Source organism: Pecten maximus, chromosome 4 (genome assembly GCF_902652985.1).
Source record: "Pecten maximus chromosome 4, xPecMax1.1, whole genome shotgun sequence".
Taxonomy (NCBI): Eukaryota; Metazoa; Mollusca; class Bivalvia; order Pectinida; family Pectinidae; genus Pecten; species Pecten maximus.
In genome coordinates this window covers 45,888,334-45,910,665 of record NC_047018.1, presented here as the reverse complement: position 1 = coordinate 45,910,665, position 22,332 = coordinate 45,888,334, and the positions used below count along the sequence as shown (strand labels likewise).

Here is a 22,332-nt window from a genome sequence, read left to right as displayed (position 1 = left end):
TTTTTGATGACTTTCAGGATAAATAGAATACATGGTCAGTGTCTTAAAATATAGGCTGTATTTTTGGCTCGTGACAGAAAGACAAAAATGGTGTTCTTTCTTTACCCTCGCCAAAATACAGCTTATATTTTAAGACACTGACTATGTATTCTCTATATATTACATGTACAGTATGAATACAATGTTACAGAACTGTACAGAACTGTATGTAATATATTCAATAATGTACATTCAATTAATTAAGTGAATCTCTAAAAGGCTAGAACATGGGGAAATCCTGGTGACATGCCATATCTCCAGGAAGGCGACTCTCTCTCTCTCTCGTCTCCTGACGTGACACCCTACATGTGAAAACAAAACACTAAGAAATCTCAATGAAATTGTTGTGTTTTTATTCAATATGACTAAACTTGAACCAGACATTAACATATTAAAGCATTAAATATGAAAATAAATGTGCTGCATTTATTTATTCAAATAAATGTGCCGCATTTATTTATTCTCTTCAGCATCATCTTTATGGAACAGCCATTTTGCCTAAGTCGTCACTGTTACAATTATGACGTCATAACATGAAAAATATAGCTGACATTTACAGGGATTCAATTTGCACTCTTTTTTTTTCTCATCATGTTTACTCTTCAGCATTGTCGTGCAATGTCAATATATTGCATTTATCAGCCCCTCGCTCAAAATAAACCCAGTCTTCATTTTTTTTATTTTGCAGAATTGTCAATTAAAAATACTTCAAATTAAATACCAAACTTTTACACAAGGGGAGGGACAGCTTAATTATTTGAGGATAAATACAGTACATGTGTACATTTGTCTGTTATTTACAGATTTTCAGAGTTTAACAGATAAATTTGATTCCTTTTTTTATTCTCATCCATCCCAACTTCAGAATATCTTTTTTTTTAATTATTTTTAATATTTCTTGGTTTTTATCTCTTGATTTCATAGTTTCATATAACTTACCACATTAATCCTCAAATAATACCCCCTCCCCTATTGTAAAAATTCAGTACCATATTATATTAATTTTGGCCAGGTGAGCTAAAAATAATGATTTGACAGATGAATGGGGGTTGTTTGTGGATAAATATGTCCACGTTTTCACATAATAACCCAACCTTGATGGACTATTAATGAATTTGTCTAGTTTTATTTGAATAAAAAAGCATTAAAAAATAAAATGAAAAAATCTGATGAATCATAAATTTCATAAAAAAAATACTCACAAATATCAAGCACTTGGCAGATATTCAATAAGGAGCAAAGTGGGCTTTGTGTAGCCATTGCGTTAAACTACAAAACAAATACAGGCTTGGAATGAGTTGTAATATTGGTTCCTGAGCAAGTTTATAATAAGGCACTTTTGGAGTACAGTTAAGGCCATACTGATAGCTCAGTCCATTAGAGCACCGACCACACGAACTCAGGTGAAGATCCCAGGTACAATACAGTTTGACGCTTACACATGTGTCAGTTTGTGTTTCTCTGGAAGCTTTGAAATGGGCCGATCTGTGCTGTCTTGGTTGTGTGCTTGGGCAATACACTTTACCCTTATTGCTGATGGCAAATGACGGGCCTCCCTTACATTGATAATTGAGGTAGTCACCAACTACTACAAGGAGACCCTGCCTCAAAAGGACCCTATATTCACAGGGCGATAATCCCAGCAAACAAACAACAATTTGAATGAGTACTCTACATTGTAGGATCTTTTAAACTTTGCTCTTTGTTTATCTGTTAAAAAATGACTGCTGTAATGTTTCTCCCCATGAGAGACATCAACAAAATAATGCACTCTGTTACATTAGCCTCCATGCCAGACTCAAGAAACATTGCAAAAATATTCAGTCTTCAGTTGCTATCACAAGCATTACTGCTAACCCTGGAATGAGTGACATAATTGTAACAACTTAAAATCTTTCTACAGACTTTGGTAAATTTCTCTATATCTCATTTAGTAGGGCTATAGTCCAGTATGCCCAGGACCTGGGGTTCGATCCATACAGAAGTCACTGAGAAAACTATGGCTATAGTTACTAATACCCAAAACCAGGAAACAATTCTGAGGTGAACAAACCTGAATTAAAACAAGCAATTATAACAAGGAATATTTTTGGCTACTGTTTCTTTTTGAGCTGGGTATACGGAGTGTGTGAGGTGTCCATCGTCTCTGAGTCTTTACACTGGAACTGTCTGACGTGGAAATAAACGAGAAAGAGGAGGAAGTGAGAACAGGAGTACACGGAAACCAATACAGGGAGGAGATCGGGAAGTTTGGGCGGAGGCGTGGCAAATACGGACAGCGCTGTCAGGGCAATCACTCCAAACATCGACCAGTAAAACTGCAATATACAAAAACAAACATGAATGATCACATGCAGAATTTTTATAATTGATTTTTATTGTGTTATTTTCAAAGCTTCAAAAGAACAGTAAATGTTTCTAATACAAGTTAGGTTAAAGTACCAGGTAGTTGTTATTTATATAAATAAACAAATATCTTTTTATCCCAGCTTACATCTGGTTAAACATGAGTCTGGGGTCTTTTGTTTTTCAGAAGAAGTTGTTTGAAGATTTTAACACATTTGAGCCTGTAACAATTCAATACCAGTGAGTCAAGATTTATCAACTGGACAAACTAAAACTTCCTCCCTCTCATCATATATGGTTATTTAAAAGTCAGATCCCTGTGATCTGAAAAGTAGCTCAAGGCCATTCATTTAACAAACCTGAAAGAATTTCATTCCAGAATTATTTTATATGAAATCAGAACCTAACAGACCATTTGTTTACACAAATTTGTTAAAAGAACCCAGAAAATGGCTTTAAGACATGAATGCCCTCTCTCCCATGAAAATAAATGTCATTGATGCGATTTTATATAAATAGTAACAATAACTTTAACCTTGGAATCATGACATACAAAACTCATCCAAGGTGTACTTGTATCAGAACTTCACCTTTACAAAAAGTTTTAAAAACATATGTCGAAATCCCTAAAGAAATGAAGTTGCTTGAATGATGACATTATTTTGTTTGAATTTTTCCTATGAATAGTTACAGTTATTCTTCATTTAAGAACCCTAAAGCACAAACTTATCAAAGATATTCTTATACTCAACATTTGTTGAAACTTTGATTTCACAAGGAATGAAGGTGCTGGTCATGACATTAAATGAGTATGTCTGCAAAACTTACGGTAAACTTTTGTAAGCGACGTTGTAGTCTATATTCCTCGCTCGGCAACACGAATACCGGAGTTGTACTGCGACTTATGATGATGTATAACAAAGTGGTGGAAATGTAAGGGACAAGTAATCCGTCTTTCATCAGTAGAGGCAGCATACTGGACAGAGAAAATCTCAATTTCAGTCTAAAGTGTATCATTTAGCAAAGACAAACTACTGGAGGGAAAATCACAATACGCTGTATCATAATACAGATGATAGGTTCATAGTAATCTCATTTCAGTAGATTTTGTTTCTCTTTAAAATGATAAATGCATAACAAAGCTTTAGTTTAGTTTGGTTTATTTAACGGCCTATTAACAGCCAGGGTCATTTAAGGACATGCCTGGCTTTGGAGGTGGAGGAAAGCCGGAGTACCCGGAGAAAAACCACCGACCTACAGTCAGTACCAGGCCACTGCCCTACCTGGGTTTCGAACCCGCAACCCAGAGGTGGAGGGCTAGTGATAAAGTGTCGAGACAAAGCTAAACGAGAGATTGTTTGTAAAACATGTATTCACCTGCTCCCACTCCTAGGATTATTGCAATAAACTTGACCCCATACTTTAACCCAAAGTTTCCGCCTGGGCTTATTTATTAGTAGTTTAACCAGATAGATAGGCGAGATACTACATGCTTCTGTATAATAGTGTATGTAAAACTTTATTGATAAAGAAAAGATAGAGCTGTAGACAAACTAAATGTTATTTCTAATGTGAGGACTTACCTGAATGTTGATATGATGGTGAACCAGAGATTCCAGAAAGGCAGCTGAACACAAAACAAGTTTACAATTCTGTAACAAAGAATGATATTTTAACTGACAAATGATTTGCATATCAATTTGCATACAATTTGCATGTCAATTTGCATACTTATTTGCATACTAATTTGAATATCAATTTGCATGCCAATTTGCATACTAATCTGCACACTAATTTGTATTACTTTCTTGTTTGACCCGGAGGAATATCTTGTGCTGATATTAACAATTTTACTTACACAGTAACAATAAGTATACTCTTCTCAATTGGGAAAATTGGTCCTCAGGTCACATGATAACATGTTTTATCCTGCAACTGCCACCGCATTGTCAGAATACACCCACCATATATATTTATTGCTGTACATATGGCAGTGACAGAAAACAGCTGTATTTTGGAATCTTAGCACATGCGTCAATTCGACTAGCCAACTTCCAAGTGAAACGTTTAAAAGGCGAACATATTTGGATTATTGTTGATACCGTTTCACTTCAAAATGATTATTTTTGATGACTTTCAGGATAAATAGAATACATGGTCAGTGTCTTAAAATATAGGCTGTATTTTTGGCTCGTGACAGAAAGACAAAAATGGTGTTCTTTCTTTACCCTCGCCAAAATACAGCTTATATTTTAAGACACTGACTATGTATTCTCTATATATTACATGTACAGTATGAATACAATGTTACAGAACTGTACAGAACTGTATGTAATATATTCAATAATGTACATTCAATTAATTAAGTGAATCTCTAAAAGGCTAGAACATGGGGAAATCCTGGTGACATGCCATATCTCCAGGAAGGCGACTCTCTCTCTCTCTCTCTCTCTCTCTCTCTCGTCTCGTGACGCGACACCCTACATGTGAAAACAAAACACTAAGAAATCTCAATGAAATTGTTGTGTTTTTATTCAATATGACTAAACTTGAAACAGACATTAACATATTAAAGCATTAAATATGAAAATAAATGTGCTGCATTTATTTATTCTCTTCAGCATCATCTTTATGGAACAGCCATTATGCCTAAGTCGTCACTGTTACAATTATGACGTCATAACATGAAAAATAAAGATGACATTTACAGGGATTCAATTTGCACTCTTTTTTTTTCTCATCATGTTTACTCTTCAGCATTGTCGTGCAATGTCAATATATTGCATTTATCAGCCCCTCGCTCAAAATAAACCCAGTCTTCATTTTTTTTATTTTGCAGAATTGTCAATTAAAAATACTTCAAATTAAATACCAAACTTTTACACAAGGGGAGGGACAGCTTAATTATTTGAGGATAAATACAGTACATGTGTACATTTGTCTGTTATTTACAGATTTTCAGAGTTTAACAGATAAATTTGATTCCTTTTTTTATTCTCATCCATCCCAACTTCAGAACATCTTTTTTTTAAATTATTTTTAATATTCAATATTTCTTGGTTTTTATCTCTTGATTTCATAGTTTCATATAACTTACCACATTAATCCTCAAATAATACCCCCTCCCCTATTGTAAAAATTCAGTACCATATTATATTAATTTTGGCCAGGTGAGCTAAAAATAATGATTTGACAGATGAATGGGGGTTGTTTGTGGATAAATATGTCCACGTTTTCACATAATAACCCAACCTTGATGGACTATTAATGAATTTGTCTAGTTTTATTTGAATAAAAAAGCATTAAAAAATAAAATGAAAAAATCTGATGAATCATAAATTTCATAAAAAAAATACTCACAAATATCAAGCACTTGGCAGATATTCAACAAGGAACAAAGTGGGCTTTGTGTAGCCATTGCGTTAAACTACAAAACAAATACAGGCTTGGAATGAGTTGTAATATTGGTTCCTGAGCAAGTTTATAATAAGGCACTTTTGGAGTACAGTTAAGGCCATACTGATAGCTCAGTCCATTAGAGCACCGACCACACGAACTCAGGTGAAGATCCCAGGTACAATACAGTTTGACGCTTACACATGTGTCAGTTTGTGTTTCTCTGGAAGCTTTGAAATGGGCCGATCTGTGCTGTCTTGGTTGTGTGCTTGGGCAATACACTTTACCCTTATTGCTGATGGCATATGACGGGCCTCCCTTACATTGATAATTGAGGTAGTCACCAACTACTACAAGGAGACCCTGCCTCAAAAGGACCCTATATTCACAGGGCGATAATCCCAGCAAACAAACAACAATTTGAATGAGTACTCTACATTGAAGGATCTTTTAAACTTTGCTCTTTGTTTATCTGTTAAAAAAATGACTGCTGTAATGTTTCTCCCCATGAGAGACATCAACAAAATAATGCACTCTGTTACATCAGCCTCCCTGCCAGACTCAAGAAACATTGCAAAAATATTCAGTCTTCAGTTGCTATCACAAGCATTACTGCTAACCCTGGAATGAGTGACATAATTGTAACAACTTAAAATCTTTCTACAGACTTTGGTAAATTTCTCTATATCTCATTTAGTAGGGCTATAGTCCAGTATGCCCAGGGCCTGGGGTTCGATCCATACAGAAGTCACTGAGAAAACTATGGCTATAGTTACTAATACCCAAAACCAGGAAACAATTCTGAGGTGAACAAACCTGAATTAAAACAAGCAATTATAACAAGGAATATTTTTGGCTACTGTTTCTTTTTGAGCTGGGTATACGGAGTGTGTGAGGTGTCCATCGTCTCCGAGTCTTTACACTGGAACTGTCTGACATGGAAATAAACGAGAAAGAGGAGGAAGTGAGAACAGGAGTACACGGAAACCAATACAGGGAGGAGATCGGGAAGTTTGGGCGGAGGCGTGGCAAATACGGACAGCGCTGTCAGGGCAATCACTCCAAACATCGACCAGTAAAACTGCAATATACAAAAACAAACATGAATGATCACATGCAGAATTTTCATAATTGATTTTTATTGTGTTATTTTCAAAGCTTCAAAAGGACAGTCAATATTTCTAATACAAGTTAGGTTAAAGTACCAGGTAGTTGTTATTTACATAAATAAACAAATATCTTTTTATCCCAGCTTACATCTGGTTAAACATGAGTCTGGGGTCTTTTGTTTTTCAGAAGAAGTTGTTTGAAGATTTTAACACATTTCAGCCTGTAACAATTCAATACCAGTGAGTCAAGATTTATCAACTGGACAAACTAAAACTTCCTCCCTCTCATCATATATGGTTATTTAAAAGTAAGATCCCTGTGATCTGAAAAGTAGCTCAAGGCCATTCATTTAACAAACCTGAAAGAATTTCATTCTAGAATTATTTTATATAAAATCAGAACCTAACAGACAATCTGTTTACACAAATCTGTTAAAAGAACCCAGAAAATGGCTTTAAGACATGAATGCCCTCTCTCCCATGAAAATAAATGTCATTGATGCGATTTTATATAAATAGTAACAATAACTTTAACCTTGGAATCATGACATACAAAACTCATCCAAGGTGTACTTGTATCAGAACTTCACCTTTACAAAATGTTTTAAAAATATATGTCGAAATCCCTAAAGAAATGAAGTTGCTTGAATGATGACATCATTATTGTTTGAATTTTTCCTATAAATAGTAACAGTGACCTTGATTTTGGAACCCTGAAGCACAAACTTATCAAAGATATTCTTATACTCAACATTTGTTGAAACTTTGATTTCACAAGGAATGAAGGTGCTGGTCATGACCTTAAATGGGTATGTCTGCAAAACTTACGGTAAACTTTTGTAAGCGACGTTGTAGTCTATATTCCTCGCTCGGCAACACGAATACCGGAGTTGTACTGCGACTTATGATGATGTATAACAAAGTGGTGGAAATGTAAGGGACAAGTAATCCGTCTTTCATCAGTAGAGGCAGCATACTGGACAGAGAAAATCTCAATTTCAGTCTAAAGTGTATCATTTAGCAAAGACAAACTACTGGAGGGAAAATCACAATACGCTGTATCATAATACAGATGATAGGTTCATAGTAATCTCATTTCAGTAGATAATGTTTCTCTTTAAAATGATAAATAAATAACAAAGCTTTGGTTTAGTTTGGTTTATTTAACGGCCTATTAACAGCCAGGGTCATTTAAGGACATGCCTGGCTTTGGAGGTGGAGGAAAGCCGGAGTACCCGGAGAAACCACCGACCTACAGTCAGTACCAGGCCATTGCCCTACCTGGGTTTCGAACCCGCAACCCAGAGGTGGAGGGCTAGTGATAAAGTGTCGAGACAAAGCTAAACGAGAGATTGTTTGTAAAACATGTATTCACCTGCTCCCACTCCTAGGATTATTGCAATAAACTTGACCCCATACTTTAACCCAAAGTTTCCGCCTGGGCTTATTTATTAGTAGTTTAACCAGATAGATAGGCGAGACACTACATGCTTCTGTATTATAGTGTATGTAAAACTTTATTGATAAAGAAACACATAGAGCTGTAGACAAACTAAATGTTATTTCTAATGTGAGGACTTACCTGAATGTTGATATGATGGTGAACCAGAGATTCCAGAAAGGCAGCTGAACACAAAACAAGTTTACAATTCTGTAACAAAGAATGATATTTTAACTGACAAATGATTTGCATATCAATTTGCATACAATTTGCATGTCAATTTGCATACTTATTTGCATACTAATTTGAATATCAATTTGCATGCCAATTTGCATACTAATCTGCACACTAATTTGTATTACTTTCTTGTTTGACCCGGAGGAATATCTTGTGCTGATATTAACAATTTTACTTACACAGTAACAATAAGTATACTCTTCTCATGAACTTGGAATGAAAACAGGAAAAATACCAAGGAACAATTTATCTGCAAAACAAAAAATATACATGAAAGAAATTTGATGATTTTGTTTCACCTTTTGACTTTGGTAATATCTGCTCGAGAATTTGATATTTTCTACCTTTAAATTTTGGTGATTTCCTCTTCTGAGAATTTGGTAATTTTTCACATTCATAGACTTGCATTGCATATACATGTATTCATAATCAACTGATTTGACAGTGATTTTTTTTTTGCAATTGAGAATCACCTGGTAAACTGCATATCACATACTACTTAATCATATTGTTATAGATATATCATAGTGATATTACATCAATATGATAAATCTTATAGATATCACATCAATATGATAAATCTTACAGATATCACATCAATATGATAAATCTTACAGATATCACATCAATATGATAAATCTTACAGATATCACATCAATATGATAAATCTTACAGATATCACATCAATATGATAAATCTTACAGATATCATAGTGATATCACATCAATATGATAAATCTTACAGATATCACATCAATATGATAAATCTTACAGATATCACATCAATATGATAAATCTTACAGATATCACATCAATATGATAAATCTTACAGATATCACATCAATATGATAAATCTTACAGATATCACATCAATATGATAAATCTTACAGATATCATAGTGATATCACATCAATATGATAAATCTTAAAGATATCACATCAATATGATAAATCTTACAGATATCACATCATATGATAAATCTTACAGATATCACACACATCATTGATAAATCTTACACTATCACCTCAATATATAAATCTTACAGATATCTCAACATCAATATATACAATTCTTACAGATATCACATCAATATGATAAATCTTATAGATATCACAGTGATATCACATCAGTATGATAAATCTTACAGATATTACATCAATATGATAAATCTTACAGATATTACATCAATATGATAAATCTTACAGATATCACAGTGATATTACATCAGTATGATAAATCTTACAGATATCACATCAATATGATAGAATCTACGATTCACATCAGAGTATAAATCGTACAGATATACAGTGATATCACATCATTGATAAATCTTACAGATATAACATCAATATGATAATCGTACAGATATAACACAATATGATAAATCTTACAGACAGTCACAGTGGATATCACATCAATATGACAAATCTCCTTACAGATATCACATCAATATGATAAATCTTACAGATATCACAGTGACATCACTTCAATATGATAAATCTTACAGATATCATAGTGATATCACATCAATATGATAAATCTTACAGATATCAAAGTGACATCACTTCAATATGATAAATCTTACAGATATCATAGTGATATCACATCAATATGATAAATCTTACAGATATCACAGTGATATTACATCAATATGATAAATCTTACAGATATCACATCAATATGATAAATCTTACAGATATCATAGTGATATTGCATCAATATGATAAATCTTACAGATATTACAGTGATATCACATCAATATGATAAATCTTACAGATATTACAGTGATATTACATCAATATGATAAATCTTACAGATATCACAGTGACATCACATCAATATGATAAATCTTACAGATATCACAGTGATATTACATCAATATGATAAATCTTACAGATATCACAGTGATATTACTTCAATATGATAAATCTTACAGATATTACAGTGATATCACATCAATATGATAAATCTTACAGATATTACAGTGATATCACATCAATATGATAAATCTTACAGACATCACATCAATATGATAAATCTTACAGATATCACATCAATAAGATAAATCTTACAGATATCACATCAATAAGATAAATCTTACAGACATCACATCAATATGATAAATCTTACAGATATCACAGTGACATCACATCAATATGATCAATCTTACGGATATTACATCAATATGATAAATCTTAAAGATATCACAGTGATATCACATCAAAAAGATAAATCTTACAGATATCACATCAATATGATAAATCTTACAGACATCACATCAATATGATAAATCTTACAGATATCACAGTGATATTACATCAATATGATAAATCTTACAGATATCACATCAATATGATAAATCTTACAGACATCACATCAATATGATAAATCTTACAGATATCACAGTGATATCACATCAATATGATAAATCTTACAGATATCACAGTGATATCACATCAAAAAGATAAATCTTACAGATATCACAGTGATATCACATCAATATGATAAATCTTACAGATATCACAGTGATATCACATCAATATGATAAATCTTACAGATATCACAGTGATATCACATCAATATGATAAATCTTACAGATATCACATCAATATGATAAATCTTACAGATATCACAGTGATATCACATCAATATGATAAATCTTACAGATATCACAGTGATATCACATCAATATGATAAATCTTACAGATATCACAGTGATATCACATCAATATGATAAATCTTACAGATATCACAGTGATATCACATCAATATGATAAATCTTACAGATATCACAGTGATATCACATCAATATGATAAATCTTACAGATATTACAGTGATATCACATCAATATGATAAATCTTACAGATATCACAGTGATATCACATCAATATGATAAATCTTACAGATATCACAGTGATATCACATCAATATGATAAATCTTACAGATATCACATCAATATGATAAATCTTACAGATATCACAGTGATATCACATCAATATGATAAATCTTACAGATATCACAGTGACATCACATCAATATGATAAATCGTACAGACATCACAGTGATATCACATCAATAAGATAAATCTTAGATATCACATCAATATGATAAATCTTACAGACATCACATCAATATGATAAATCTTGCAGACATCACATCAATATGATAAATCTTACAGATATCACATCAATATGATAAATCTTACAGATATCACATCAATATGATAAATCTTACAGATATCACAGTGACATCACATCAATATGATAAATCTTACAGATATCACAGTGACATCACATCAATATGATAAATCTTACAGATATCACAGTGACATCACATCAATATGATAAATCTTACAGATATCATGTTGTCTATTCAATGGCAGCACAAAAACACTCTCATACTTACTAATGAGTATTTAAATCTCAGGAAACTTGGTTTTAACAGGAGATTCAGCGACGATGGAAGACACAGCACCAAAGTAGATACAATACTGTAATAAAAAATAAAATCATATCAGTAGAATCATACATGGATAGCGTCATTGAATGAAATAATGAAATTTATTACATTTTTACCAGTGAAATATCAAAAAATATTCATTCTATAAAAGTGATATTTTTCACTAGTGACAAATATCATATTTTTCACTAGTGAAAAATATCACTTTTGCTGATTTGACCAATCAAATCAATGATTAGAAAATACCAAAATAATTGACCAATCAGAAAGCCCGACATACATGTTAGCACCTGGACAGGGGAAACTACTTTTTTTGTTTACAAATTATCGCTGTAGTCCTAGTTAGCATACGGGGTAGGGTTTTCGTTGATAAAAAATGTAATAAACAGAATATCTAACAGTGTCTTCAGTAATACCAAATATATTTCACTCGTGTGGCTAATATTTTAATATTTTTCACTCGTGCTGCGCACTCGTGAAAAATATCAAAATATTAGCCCCACTCGTGAAATATATTTGGTATTACTGAAGACACTGTTAGATATCCTCTATTTCCTCAACTTATCTAAAAGTGATCATTTTTCGACATACCTGACCATACATACATGTCGCCACACATGAACAGATCAGTCCACTCATTTCATAATCTAACTCAATTTTCTAAACATTTGATGGCCATATTTGTTATATGAGTCTATGAGTCGCGTGATTATAAGTGTCACCGAAAACTATTTCAGCTCGAAGATTACCCTGTTTCTAATGAGATCTCGTCAGGTTATTTCAAGCGGTCATTATAAGTATGGCTGCGAAGAGTTGGGAAACTTGGGAGTTGGATTTATATAAAATGAGTGAAAACATCAGAAACTTTGGGATCACACAGCAATACAAGATGGATTCCGTATACAATATCCTTAGGGCCTTCAGTTTAGTCAGGATCGATAGACTTTCTTCTAATGTAGACTCACCACAGCAATACAAGCTGGTCTCTTGTTAAAATATCCTTCAGTTTAGTCGGGATCGATAAACTTTGTTCTAATATAGACTCACCACAGCAATACAAGCTGGTCTCTTGTTAAAATATCCTTCAGTTTGTCTCTTGTTAAAATATCCTTCAGTTTAGTCAGGATCGATAGACTTTGTTCTAATATAGACTCACCACAGCAATACAAGCTGGTCTCTTGTTAAAATATCCTTCAGTTTAATCAGGAATGATAAACTACACCAGACATTGGCCACTTTGTCCTGTAATGGAATGAACAATTATTAGTTTTACTTTGACAGCACTTATTCAATCACATTTTGTATATGACAAATGAAACTTAAGTTGTGTTCAAATTTTTAGCTACGTCTTCATGAAATTAAACAAGAGGCCCAATGGGCCTGTATCGCTCACCTGGCTCTTCAGCAACTTTGAAGTTGATGAGGTCATTTCTAAAGATACTATGTTGATTACCTCTTTATTCAAATATCATTGTAAGCTAGTTTTATTCATATTAAAAATTTTCTAGTCCTTCATTCCAGCATTCTATTGGCCTAATATCAGGTCTTGGAGGCTCTTGGCTATTGCAAATTTCACCCCTGTGACCTTGAATGTAGGTCAAGGTCATTTATTTGAACAAAATTGGTAGCCCTTCACATCAGCATGCTACAGGCACAATATCAAGTCCCTGGGCCTCTTGGTTATTGAGAAGAAGTCGTTTGAAGATTATAGCCTATTTGACCCATGTGACCTTGAATGAAGGTCAGGGTCATTTATTTGAACAAACTTTGTAGCCCTTCACCCCAGCAAGCTACAGACCCAATACCAAGTCCCTCGGCCTCTTGGTTATTGAGAAGAAGTTGTGTGAAGATTATAGCCTATTTGACCCCTGTGACCTTGAATGAAGGTCAAGGTCATTTATTTGAACAAATTTTGTAGCCCTTCATCCCAGCATGCTATAGGCCCAATATCAAGTCGCTGGGCCTCTTGGTTATTGAGAAGAAGTCGTTTGAAGATTATAGCCTATTTGAACCATGTGACCTTGAATGAAGGTCAAGGTCATTTATTTGAACAAACTTTGTAGCCCTTCACCCCAGCATGCTGCAGGCCCAATATCAGGTCCCTGGGCCTCTTGGTTATTGAGAAGAAGTTGTGTGAAGATTATAGCCTATTTGACCCCTGTGACCTTGAATGAAGGTCAAGGTCATTTATTTGAACAAACTTTGTAGCCCTTCATCCCAGCATGCTATAGGCCCAATATCAAGTCGCTGGGCCTCTTGGTTATTGAGAAGAAGTCATTTGAAGATTATAGCCTATTTGAACCATGTGACCTTGAATGAAGGTCAAGGTCATTTATTTGAACAAACTTTGTAGCCCTTCACCCCAGCATGCTGCAGGCCCAATATCAGGTCCCTGGGCCTCTTGGTTATTGAGAAGAAGTCGTTTGAAGATTATAGCCTATTTGATCCATGTGACCTTGAATGAAGGTCAAGGTCATTTATTTGAACAAACTTTGTAGCCCTTCACCCCAGCAAGCTATAGGCCCAATATCAAGTTGCTGGGCCTCTTGGTTATTGAGAAGAAGTCGTTTGAAGATTATAGCCTATTTGACCCATGTGACCTTGAATGAAGGTCAAGGTCATTTATTTGAACAAACTTTGTAGCCCTTCATCCCAGCATGCTATAGGCCCAATATCAAGTCGCTGGGCCTCTTGGTTATTGAGAAGAAGTCGTTTGAAGATTATAGCCTATTTGATCCATGTGACCTTGAATGAAGGTCAAGGTCATTTATTTGAACAAACTTTGTAGCCCTTCACCCCAGCATGCTACAGGCCCAATATCAAGTCCCTGGGCCTCTTGGTTATTGAGAAGAAGTCGTTTGAAGATTTTAGCCTATTTGACCCCTGTGACCTTGAATGAAGGTCAAGGTCATTTATTTGAACAAACTTTGTAGCCCTTCACCCCAGCATGCGACAGGCCCAATATCAAGTCCCTGGGCCTCTTGGTTATTGAGAAGAAGTTGTTTAAATGAAAAAGTTGACGCCGGACGGCCGGACGGACGGACGGACGACGGATGCCGCACCACGGCATAAGCTCACTTGCCCTTCGGGCAGGTGAGCTAAAAAATAATACAAAATTTCGAAGCGTTTTTAAATATTGAACAAAACACAGCTCTAAGCATACGAACCTCATATAAGCCACGAGCAAATGGGAAAAGACGGTGAAGGACTTGGAGTGCAGAATCTTTGTTTGAGAGGAATGGCGCCCAGCACAAAGCAAATGTAGCAAGGACTGTGATTCCAATCTTAATCAACCGCAGTAGCCTGGTATACAAGGAAAATTATTTAATGTGTATTGACACTATTGAATAGTTACGAGTCAGGAATTTGTCTTACATGCAGCAGTTCCTTTTGTGAGTATTGTACATGTAAAAGTATGCATACAACAAATCTATACACTGCCAGTCGCACATTGTGCGATTCGGTGTGATTCGGCGCGATGCGGTGTGATGTGGTGTGATGTGGTGTGATGCTGTGTGATGTGGTGTGATGCTGTGTGATGTGGTGTGATGCTGTGTGATGTGGTGTGATGCTGTGTGATTAGGTGTGATGCTGTGTGATTAGGTGTGATGCTGTGTGATGCGATGCAATGTGTTGGGATACTGTGTGATGCGGTGTGATGTGGTGCAATTCGGTGTGATGCAGTGCCCTAACAGTAATCAGAAAGTTTGTCTGTTCCTCTGTCAATCTGTCTGCACCTTTTTTGATTCTGCACAATATCTTGAGTTCTTTTTGGCTAATTGCAACAACTTTATTTATTACCCGGTGCTTCATTGAAGAAAGTGTTTATTTGTGATGCAGGTAACTTTTTGTGCCCAGAGGTCAACGGTCAGGGTCACTGTGACTATAAAAAGTTAGTTTATGCACAATATCTCGTGTTTTGTGGGGCTAATTGCGCTCCAATGTTATCCAGTGCTTGCTATTGGATGTGTACCACTGGCAAATCATGACTAATACATGTAGTTGGGTTATTTATAGAAACCTAAAATCTGCAATCAGTTGAATAAAAATAGTTGGGAGTTTCTCTATTTGATGTTTTTTTTAAATTCTTTTCAAATTATGTTTAAATACTACTACATGTATATTCATTCTCAAATTACCACCCCCTCCCCCAACTCCAGTGTAAAAGTTAAATGTTGAAAATTGGGGAGGGCTTACATGTGAACAATTTTAGCTTACTTTTTCAAAATTACTGATACTGCAAAATTGCAAGAAGTGGCTATCTATGAGTGGGGCTTATTTCTGAACCATTTTCAGCTTAATTTTTCTAAAACTGATGATTGTGCAAAAATGCAAGAAGTGGACTTATTTGTGAACCATTTTTAGTTTACTTTTTCAAAATTGACGATTCTGCAAAAATTTGCAAGTAAGCTTATTTTAAGGACATGGGCTTATTTGGAAATAAATATGATATAGAAAACATACAAATGCTAGTTACTGACCCGTTCTGATCCTTCCTCCTGAAACACAATCCCAGAAGGTAGAAGAAGAATGGAAAGGCGTGGTACAGCTCCATCTGTTTGTAGTTCAGCGCCAGCACAAAGAAAACAGATCCCCAAAGTTCACGACCCTTACCGATCAACATGACAGCAAGGAGAACAAATCCAAGACTTATACAGTTGTATCTGAATCATAGGTCAAGGTCATTCTGGGGTCAAGGCCATCCTATATGTATGTGACCTTGACCTTCAGCCAAGGTCATAATAACTCAACATGTATTATTGAAAACATACAAGCCACTTTAATGTTTTGGGACCTAACAAACAAAAGAGTCTGATTTTCTTCAGCATTCTTTTCCGCTTGTCTTTGAAATTTTATTTTCAAGTTTTCAACAAACCTAATTTGGACAAAAATTCCTTCTGGGTATGCACTTCATTTTCCCTACTTGTAAAATATGAATTATTTATATAATTGGCATTTAATGATAACAATATCGCCCTAAATAAAAATTTTGTATTCATGATTTTCTCCATCTGTCTTTCACTCTTATCTTAAAAATGAAGGAGGGGGCTTATTAGTAGACAGGGGATTATTTGAGGAAAATATGATATGACAAATCCTATCTATTTTTTCCTCAGATACATTGATAAGAATTAAGCTGTTTTCCTGACAGGGATTTTAATAAAGGATACTGGAAGTGTCCGTGGTCGATGAGGATGAGTCCAGGAGACAACAGCATCAGGATATTGGCCTTACTCTGTCAAAAAAAAAGAGAAATTCAAGGTAGAATGTCTCGAGCATTCTCTACTGTATATCAACCCTCATAAAGCAAAATAAAGAACAGACTCCCTTGCAATACAGCCATGTAATAAATATTGTAAGACACAATGAAACAAGCATGCTGCGTATTACTAAAGCAATACATGTCCCCCCACTAAAAAAGTAACAGTGACATTGTTCTTGACAAAAAAAAAACCCTGAACTTGAGCTTGCTTGAGATATTCTGATCCTTTACCATTGTGAAGTTTGATCAAAATCTTTCAAGAATTAAAGTGCTAGAGTGTTGACAAATTTGGCATTATGTACATAGATATACAAGAAAGATGAAGAGGACCCCCCCCCCCCCCCTTCTATTTTTGCCAATAGGGGACTAAAAACACTGAAATTTGAGACATCCGTCGAATAGGACAAACAACAGATGAAAGGCTATGATGGCAGGCTATGGCATAAAAAAATTAGCTTTGTTGCTGGTAACCAAACACTCCCTATTTTGAATCCTCGACCCTGTGGTTTTTATTGACTAAAATACATAAAGAATGAATCCAGTTCAGAAATCTGGATCCTATTTGAGAAATTTAGACAATGCCAGTAAAAGTGTCACCTAGACGTTTAACTTGCAGAAAATGGTACAAATCTTACCGCAGCGTATTTAGTTTGTCCACTTTTCATAAACATCAGAAACACAACAGGGAAGAAGAACAGGATATCAGCAGCTAGTACTGGAAATTAAAACACATAACGATTACCGGGTAATTACTTGGTATTACAAAGCTCACTGTTAATATTCTTCAGGTTATTGATATCATTTACACCTTACTGCTATAGATGCAGTGGACTTATTACCAAGCATGGGCTTATTGTCGGATAAATGTGAAATTAATAACAAAACCATTTTACCTGTATACCTCATAAACAGCTTGTGTTCAGGACTTTCAAATCCCCTGGAAGACTTTAATGCTACCCAGTCTGGGTTGATCTGGTTTGCACTAAAATCAAAAAAGCATATTTTGAATCATCAAATTACCAATATGTTAATGTGCAATATATGACAGTTGAATTTTGACATATGGTATCCAACATGAACTAAGAAAGAAAATTATCACTATGACTAAGTGATGGATATTTAATCATAGTGTATTCAGCAAAGGAACACCAACACAAATCACTAAGTAGGTATCCTAAGAAATTATTTTACAAGAGAATTCACCAACCAAATTATTAAAAAAAAAAGAAGCTTCATACATGTAACCACATATCCAGCTATGATAGGCAGTCAAGGGGGGATAATCCAGTCCCCAATACTGAAGGTCATTTCTAGCAGTCTGGTTGTACCTAGATGAAAAAAAAAAAAAAAAAATTAATAAAAACAGTTACAGATGAAGTTTTCTGGGGAGATTTAAATTGATTTGTTAAAATATAATTTCATGAAAATAGGACATTTCTTACTTTATTCTTTATTCTTAATTTATGACCTGGTACTAAACAAAGGATACCAGGATCATCTTGTCAATTTGATTTACATAGGCATAAAGTGTCATTGAAACTTCTCGACAATTTATTATCATCTTACTCAAATATTACCACCTTGCATCAAACTCATTACATTTTGCTGTCATTAGTCGGATGAATGTGACAGGATACATTGCATTCTTGCCACTGAAACATCTCACATTTCACTTGTTTTGTTATGTGTGTTGCCATGGTTACGTACCATTCCTGTACAGGCAGGTTGTATGTGATTTCCATCCAGTGTCGCTGAGCCTCATAGTCACCATACATAGGCCCTTTACCGGCACCTAAAGTCAAAAATTCAATTTAATTATTTGTGAAGTTATCAGTCAGTACAGTGATCGAGTTTGAACATTGTAGCTACACATTCATGGGTCATACCATCGATCCCACCAATACTGAAATCCTGACATCTGAAGAACTCATGCACATAATCAAACAAATCACATAAGCTATCGCTTATACTAAGCAGAGACGCCCATCATTAACAGAGATGATGGGCTGGACCTACCACTTATAATTCTCTCCTAGTGTCACATGATTGTCCATCTACACGTGACACTACACAGAGCTGAACACTTCTCAGCGACACATTCGGCTGAGTGACACAGTCAAAATATCCCAATAGGTAAAAATATGTGAAGGGGTTAGTGGCTATACCTGTCAAATAGCTACTGTTGTAGCGAAAATTATTGAAAAAATAGTCGAAAGCGTAAGATATTTTTTCTGTTACAACAGTACGTACATGTAGTTACCTATCAAGGAGACCTCTATAAATCGAACACTAACCCAAGAATATTAAAGACAATTAAAGTGCAATGTGGTAATTAATTATTATCACCCAGAGTTTAAATCCATATTCGCTGTCTATCAATTATCCTGTCTGGATTTACTGTCCTAACCTGATTACCAGATAAAAGTGACTGTTTCACCTCAACCATAGACAACCATCGAATGGAACAGTCACACATTGATCTACTCCTATAACATAAGAGTCCGCTGTTGGCTCTTTTTCTATCGGATATGATTTTGCCGCCGCCTGTCAAAAGTATCTCGCTGTGTAAAACCTCTAACATTGTTGGAGTAACATTGATCATGAACTTCAAATCATTTGGGGATCATTACTGTAAATTATTTCGTAGCACTTCTCCGACCCACAGGTACATTGTACTTGGGGTAAGAAATTATATATTGTATATATATACTATATAGCCTCGTATTACTACGAGGCTATATAATATATATAATTATATATACAATATATAATTTCTAAACGACGTTACCCCAGAGACTTGTATATCAGTACAATACGTCTCTGGTTACCCCAAGTACCTGTGCTCCGACCCTAAAAAACATGTAGCCTAATATTCCACTACGAGGTCTAAAGCGCACAGAAGGGATATGTGTCATGGTTTACTGCCTGACAGGAAGACTGGAAAACTTACCTGAGTATTTGCATAAAGACACACACCATCTGACGAGGACGGCGATGAGAGCTACCAACAACTTCTGTACTAAATGTTCCATACCGGCGAAATGCCCTGTGCGCTACGTCGATATTTTTTCTTCGTGGTTAAACAGACGTTTGTGACGTATGCTCTGAAAGTCTTTATGAACCAAACATACCATTGACTCAGATAATTATGGGGCTCTTCAGGGGTATTTCGAATCTTACTTTTTTTGCACTTTCACTTTCCTTTTATCTTTTTGACACCGAGGAAGATCTATACTAGGAGGTATAGTTTACTGTAAAATGTTTTCACCAGGGCAGGTCAAAGTTTAAACATGTTATCAGTCTAGCTCATTTTGTTTAAATTGACTGTTTAATTCAGTTTTGGCTATGTACTGTATAATTTATTTTATTTGTTGACAGCATGCATGCAGTCGGTAGTTCAACTGCAGTATTTTAAAGGTGAAAAGGAGGTTTAAATTTGTAACATGTAGAGTCTACACAATTCAGTTTTAATATGTTCAGGGATTAAAGGTCATGGGGCTTTGACCAATTAAACACTGAACAATAAATCCCTTTTAATTGATCCTATTACTAAATGTTACTTCATGCAAAAAAGCACTTAAATTATTATTCAATCATTTAAATCCACAAAGTTAAATGTTTAATGAATGCATCAGACGGTACTATTAGAGTATACAGACTCCAATTTGAATTTTCTGATTGATAGCGCTATAGTGTGTTAAAAAAATTATGTATAAATAGCTGTGATCAAAGTCTTCTACCATGAACCAATCCATCAAGATATAACGTCTATATAAGCTAGTGTTCTTGTTTATTTGAATGTGAAATAGCAGAACTCTGTACAAAAACATATACACAATTATATCAGATTGAGTCAATTAAGTTGGTAAAAATCCTGTACGAGTCACTATAAACTCCGAGTCAATGACCATCTGTGCTGTGTCTGAGTACTTTTCTAGGCATTTGTGAAGGGGTTTGGCTATACCTATTAAATAGCTTTTGTTGTAGCAAAAAAAAATTTGAAACTTTGAGAAATAGTTGAAGGTGTAAGTGTTCAGTACTGAACATCTCGATGTCAGAGTACTGATCATCTGTGTCTGAGTACTAAACATTTATATCCAGTATCATACGTTCACTCCTTGTTATTTGATTTGTCGGTTTTTATCATTCTTTATAAATATGTACACTGATAGTAGTAAAAGTGGTTGTGAAATAGACAACACTGTGATGTCTGTATTGTTAAGGGATCCATATTGTCCACGATATGCGATACTTCATTGCTTTTGCTACTAGTAAGAGATTTTTCGAGTCCACCACAAACAGAAAACAATATGAATATACTACTAAGGTACACCAACTCTATATCTTGTTGCATCGCCAGTCATAATCCCAATACACAGAAAGGAGTGTTATAGGTAGACATTGATGTGATACAATTCGAATTAAACCTATCATTACTGCATTTATCCTCAAATACTGTAAGCCCCCTCCACTAGTGTAAAAGTTTAGTACCATATTTATCATAGCCCTCTCCACAAGTGTAAAAGTTTAGTACCTTATTTCTCCTCAAATAAGCCCCTAAAAATTTAGTACCATATTTCTCCTCAAATAAGCCCCATCTCCTAGTGTAAAAGTTTAGTGCCATATATATATCCTCAAATAAGCCCTCTTCCCTAGTGTAAAAGATTAGTACAATGTTTATCCTCAAATAAGTCCCCTCCGCTAGTGTAAAAGTTTAGTACCAATTTATCCATCTGTGCTGTGTCTGAGTACTTTTCTAGGCATTTGTGAAGGGGTTTGGCTATACCTATTAAATAGCTTTTGTTGTAGCAAAAAAAAATTTGAAACTTTGAGAAATAGTTGAAGGTGTAAGTGTTCAGTACTGAACATCTCGATGTCAGAGTACTGATCATCTGTGTCTGAGTACTAAACATTTATATCCAGTATCATACGTTCACTCCTTGTTATTTGATTTGTCGGTTTTTATCATTCTTTATAAATATGTACACTGATAGTAGTAAAAGTGGTTGTGAAATAGACAACACTGTGATGTCTGTATTGT

The 22,332-nt window shown here is 34.7% G+C and overlaps 2 protein-coding genes across 2 annotated transcripts; both read right to left on the bottom strand.

Moving 5' to 3' along the window:
- Window positions 1–375: 375 nt before the first annotated feature.
- LOC117326245 (dolichyl pyrophosphate Man9GlcNAc2 alpha-1,3-glucosyltransferase-like) lies at window positions 376–4,264 on the bottom strand. Its single transcript, XM_033882915.1, has 4 exons — window positions 4,244–4,264; window positions 3,969–4,037; window positions 3,214–3,361; window positions 376–2,357 (listed from the first exon to the last, which is right to left on the bottom strand). Exons 3-4 carry the CDS (start codon window positions 3,358–3,360, stop codon window positions 2,133–2,135), a joined length of 372 nt encoding a protein of 123 aa, XP_033738806.1. The 5' UTR covers window position 3,361; window positions 3,969–4,037; window positions 4,244–4,264; the 3' UTR covers window positions 376–2,132.
- Window positions 4,265–5,416: 1,152 nt separating this feature from the next.
- On the bottom strand, window positions 5,417–20,363 carry LOC117326244 (dolichyl pyrophosphate Man9GlcNAc2 alpha-1,3-glucosyltransferase-like). Its single transcript, XM_033882914.1, has 14 exons — window positions 20,242–20,363; window positions 18,999–19,083; window positions 18,530–18,619; window positions 18,185–18,273; window positions 17,927–18,006; window positions 17,200–17,264; window positions 16,510–16,692; window positions 15,196–15,331; window positions 13,185–13,270; window positions 11,975–12,059; window positions 8,748–8,818; window positions 8,473–8,541; window positions 7,719–7,866; window positions 5,417–6,862 (listed from the first exon to the last, which is right to left on the bottom strand). Exons 1-14 carry the CDS (start codon window positions 20,321–20,323, stop codon window positions 6,638–6,640), a joined length of 1,494 nt encoding a protein of 497 aa, XP_033738805.1. The 5' UTR covers window positions 20,324–20,363; the 3' UTR covers window positions 5,417–6,637.
- Window positions 20,364–22,332: the final 1,969 nt, after the last annotated feature.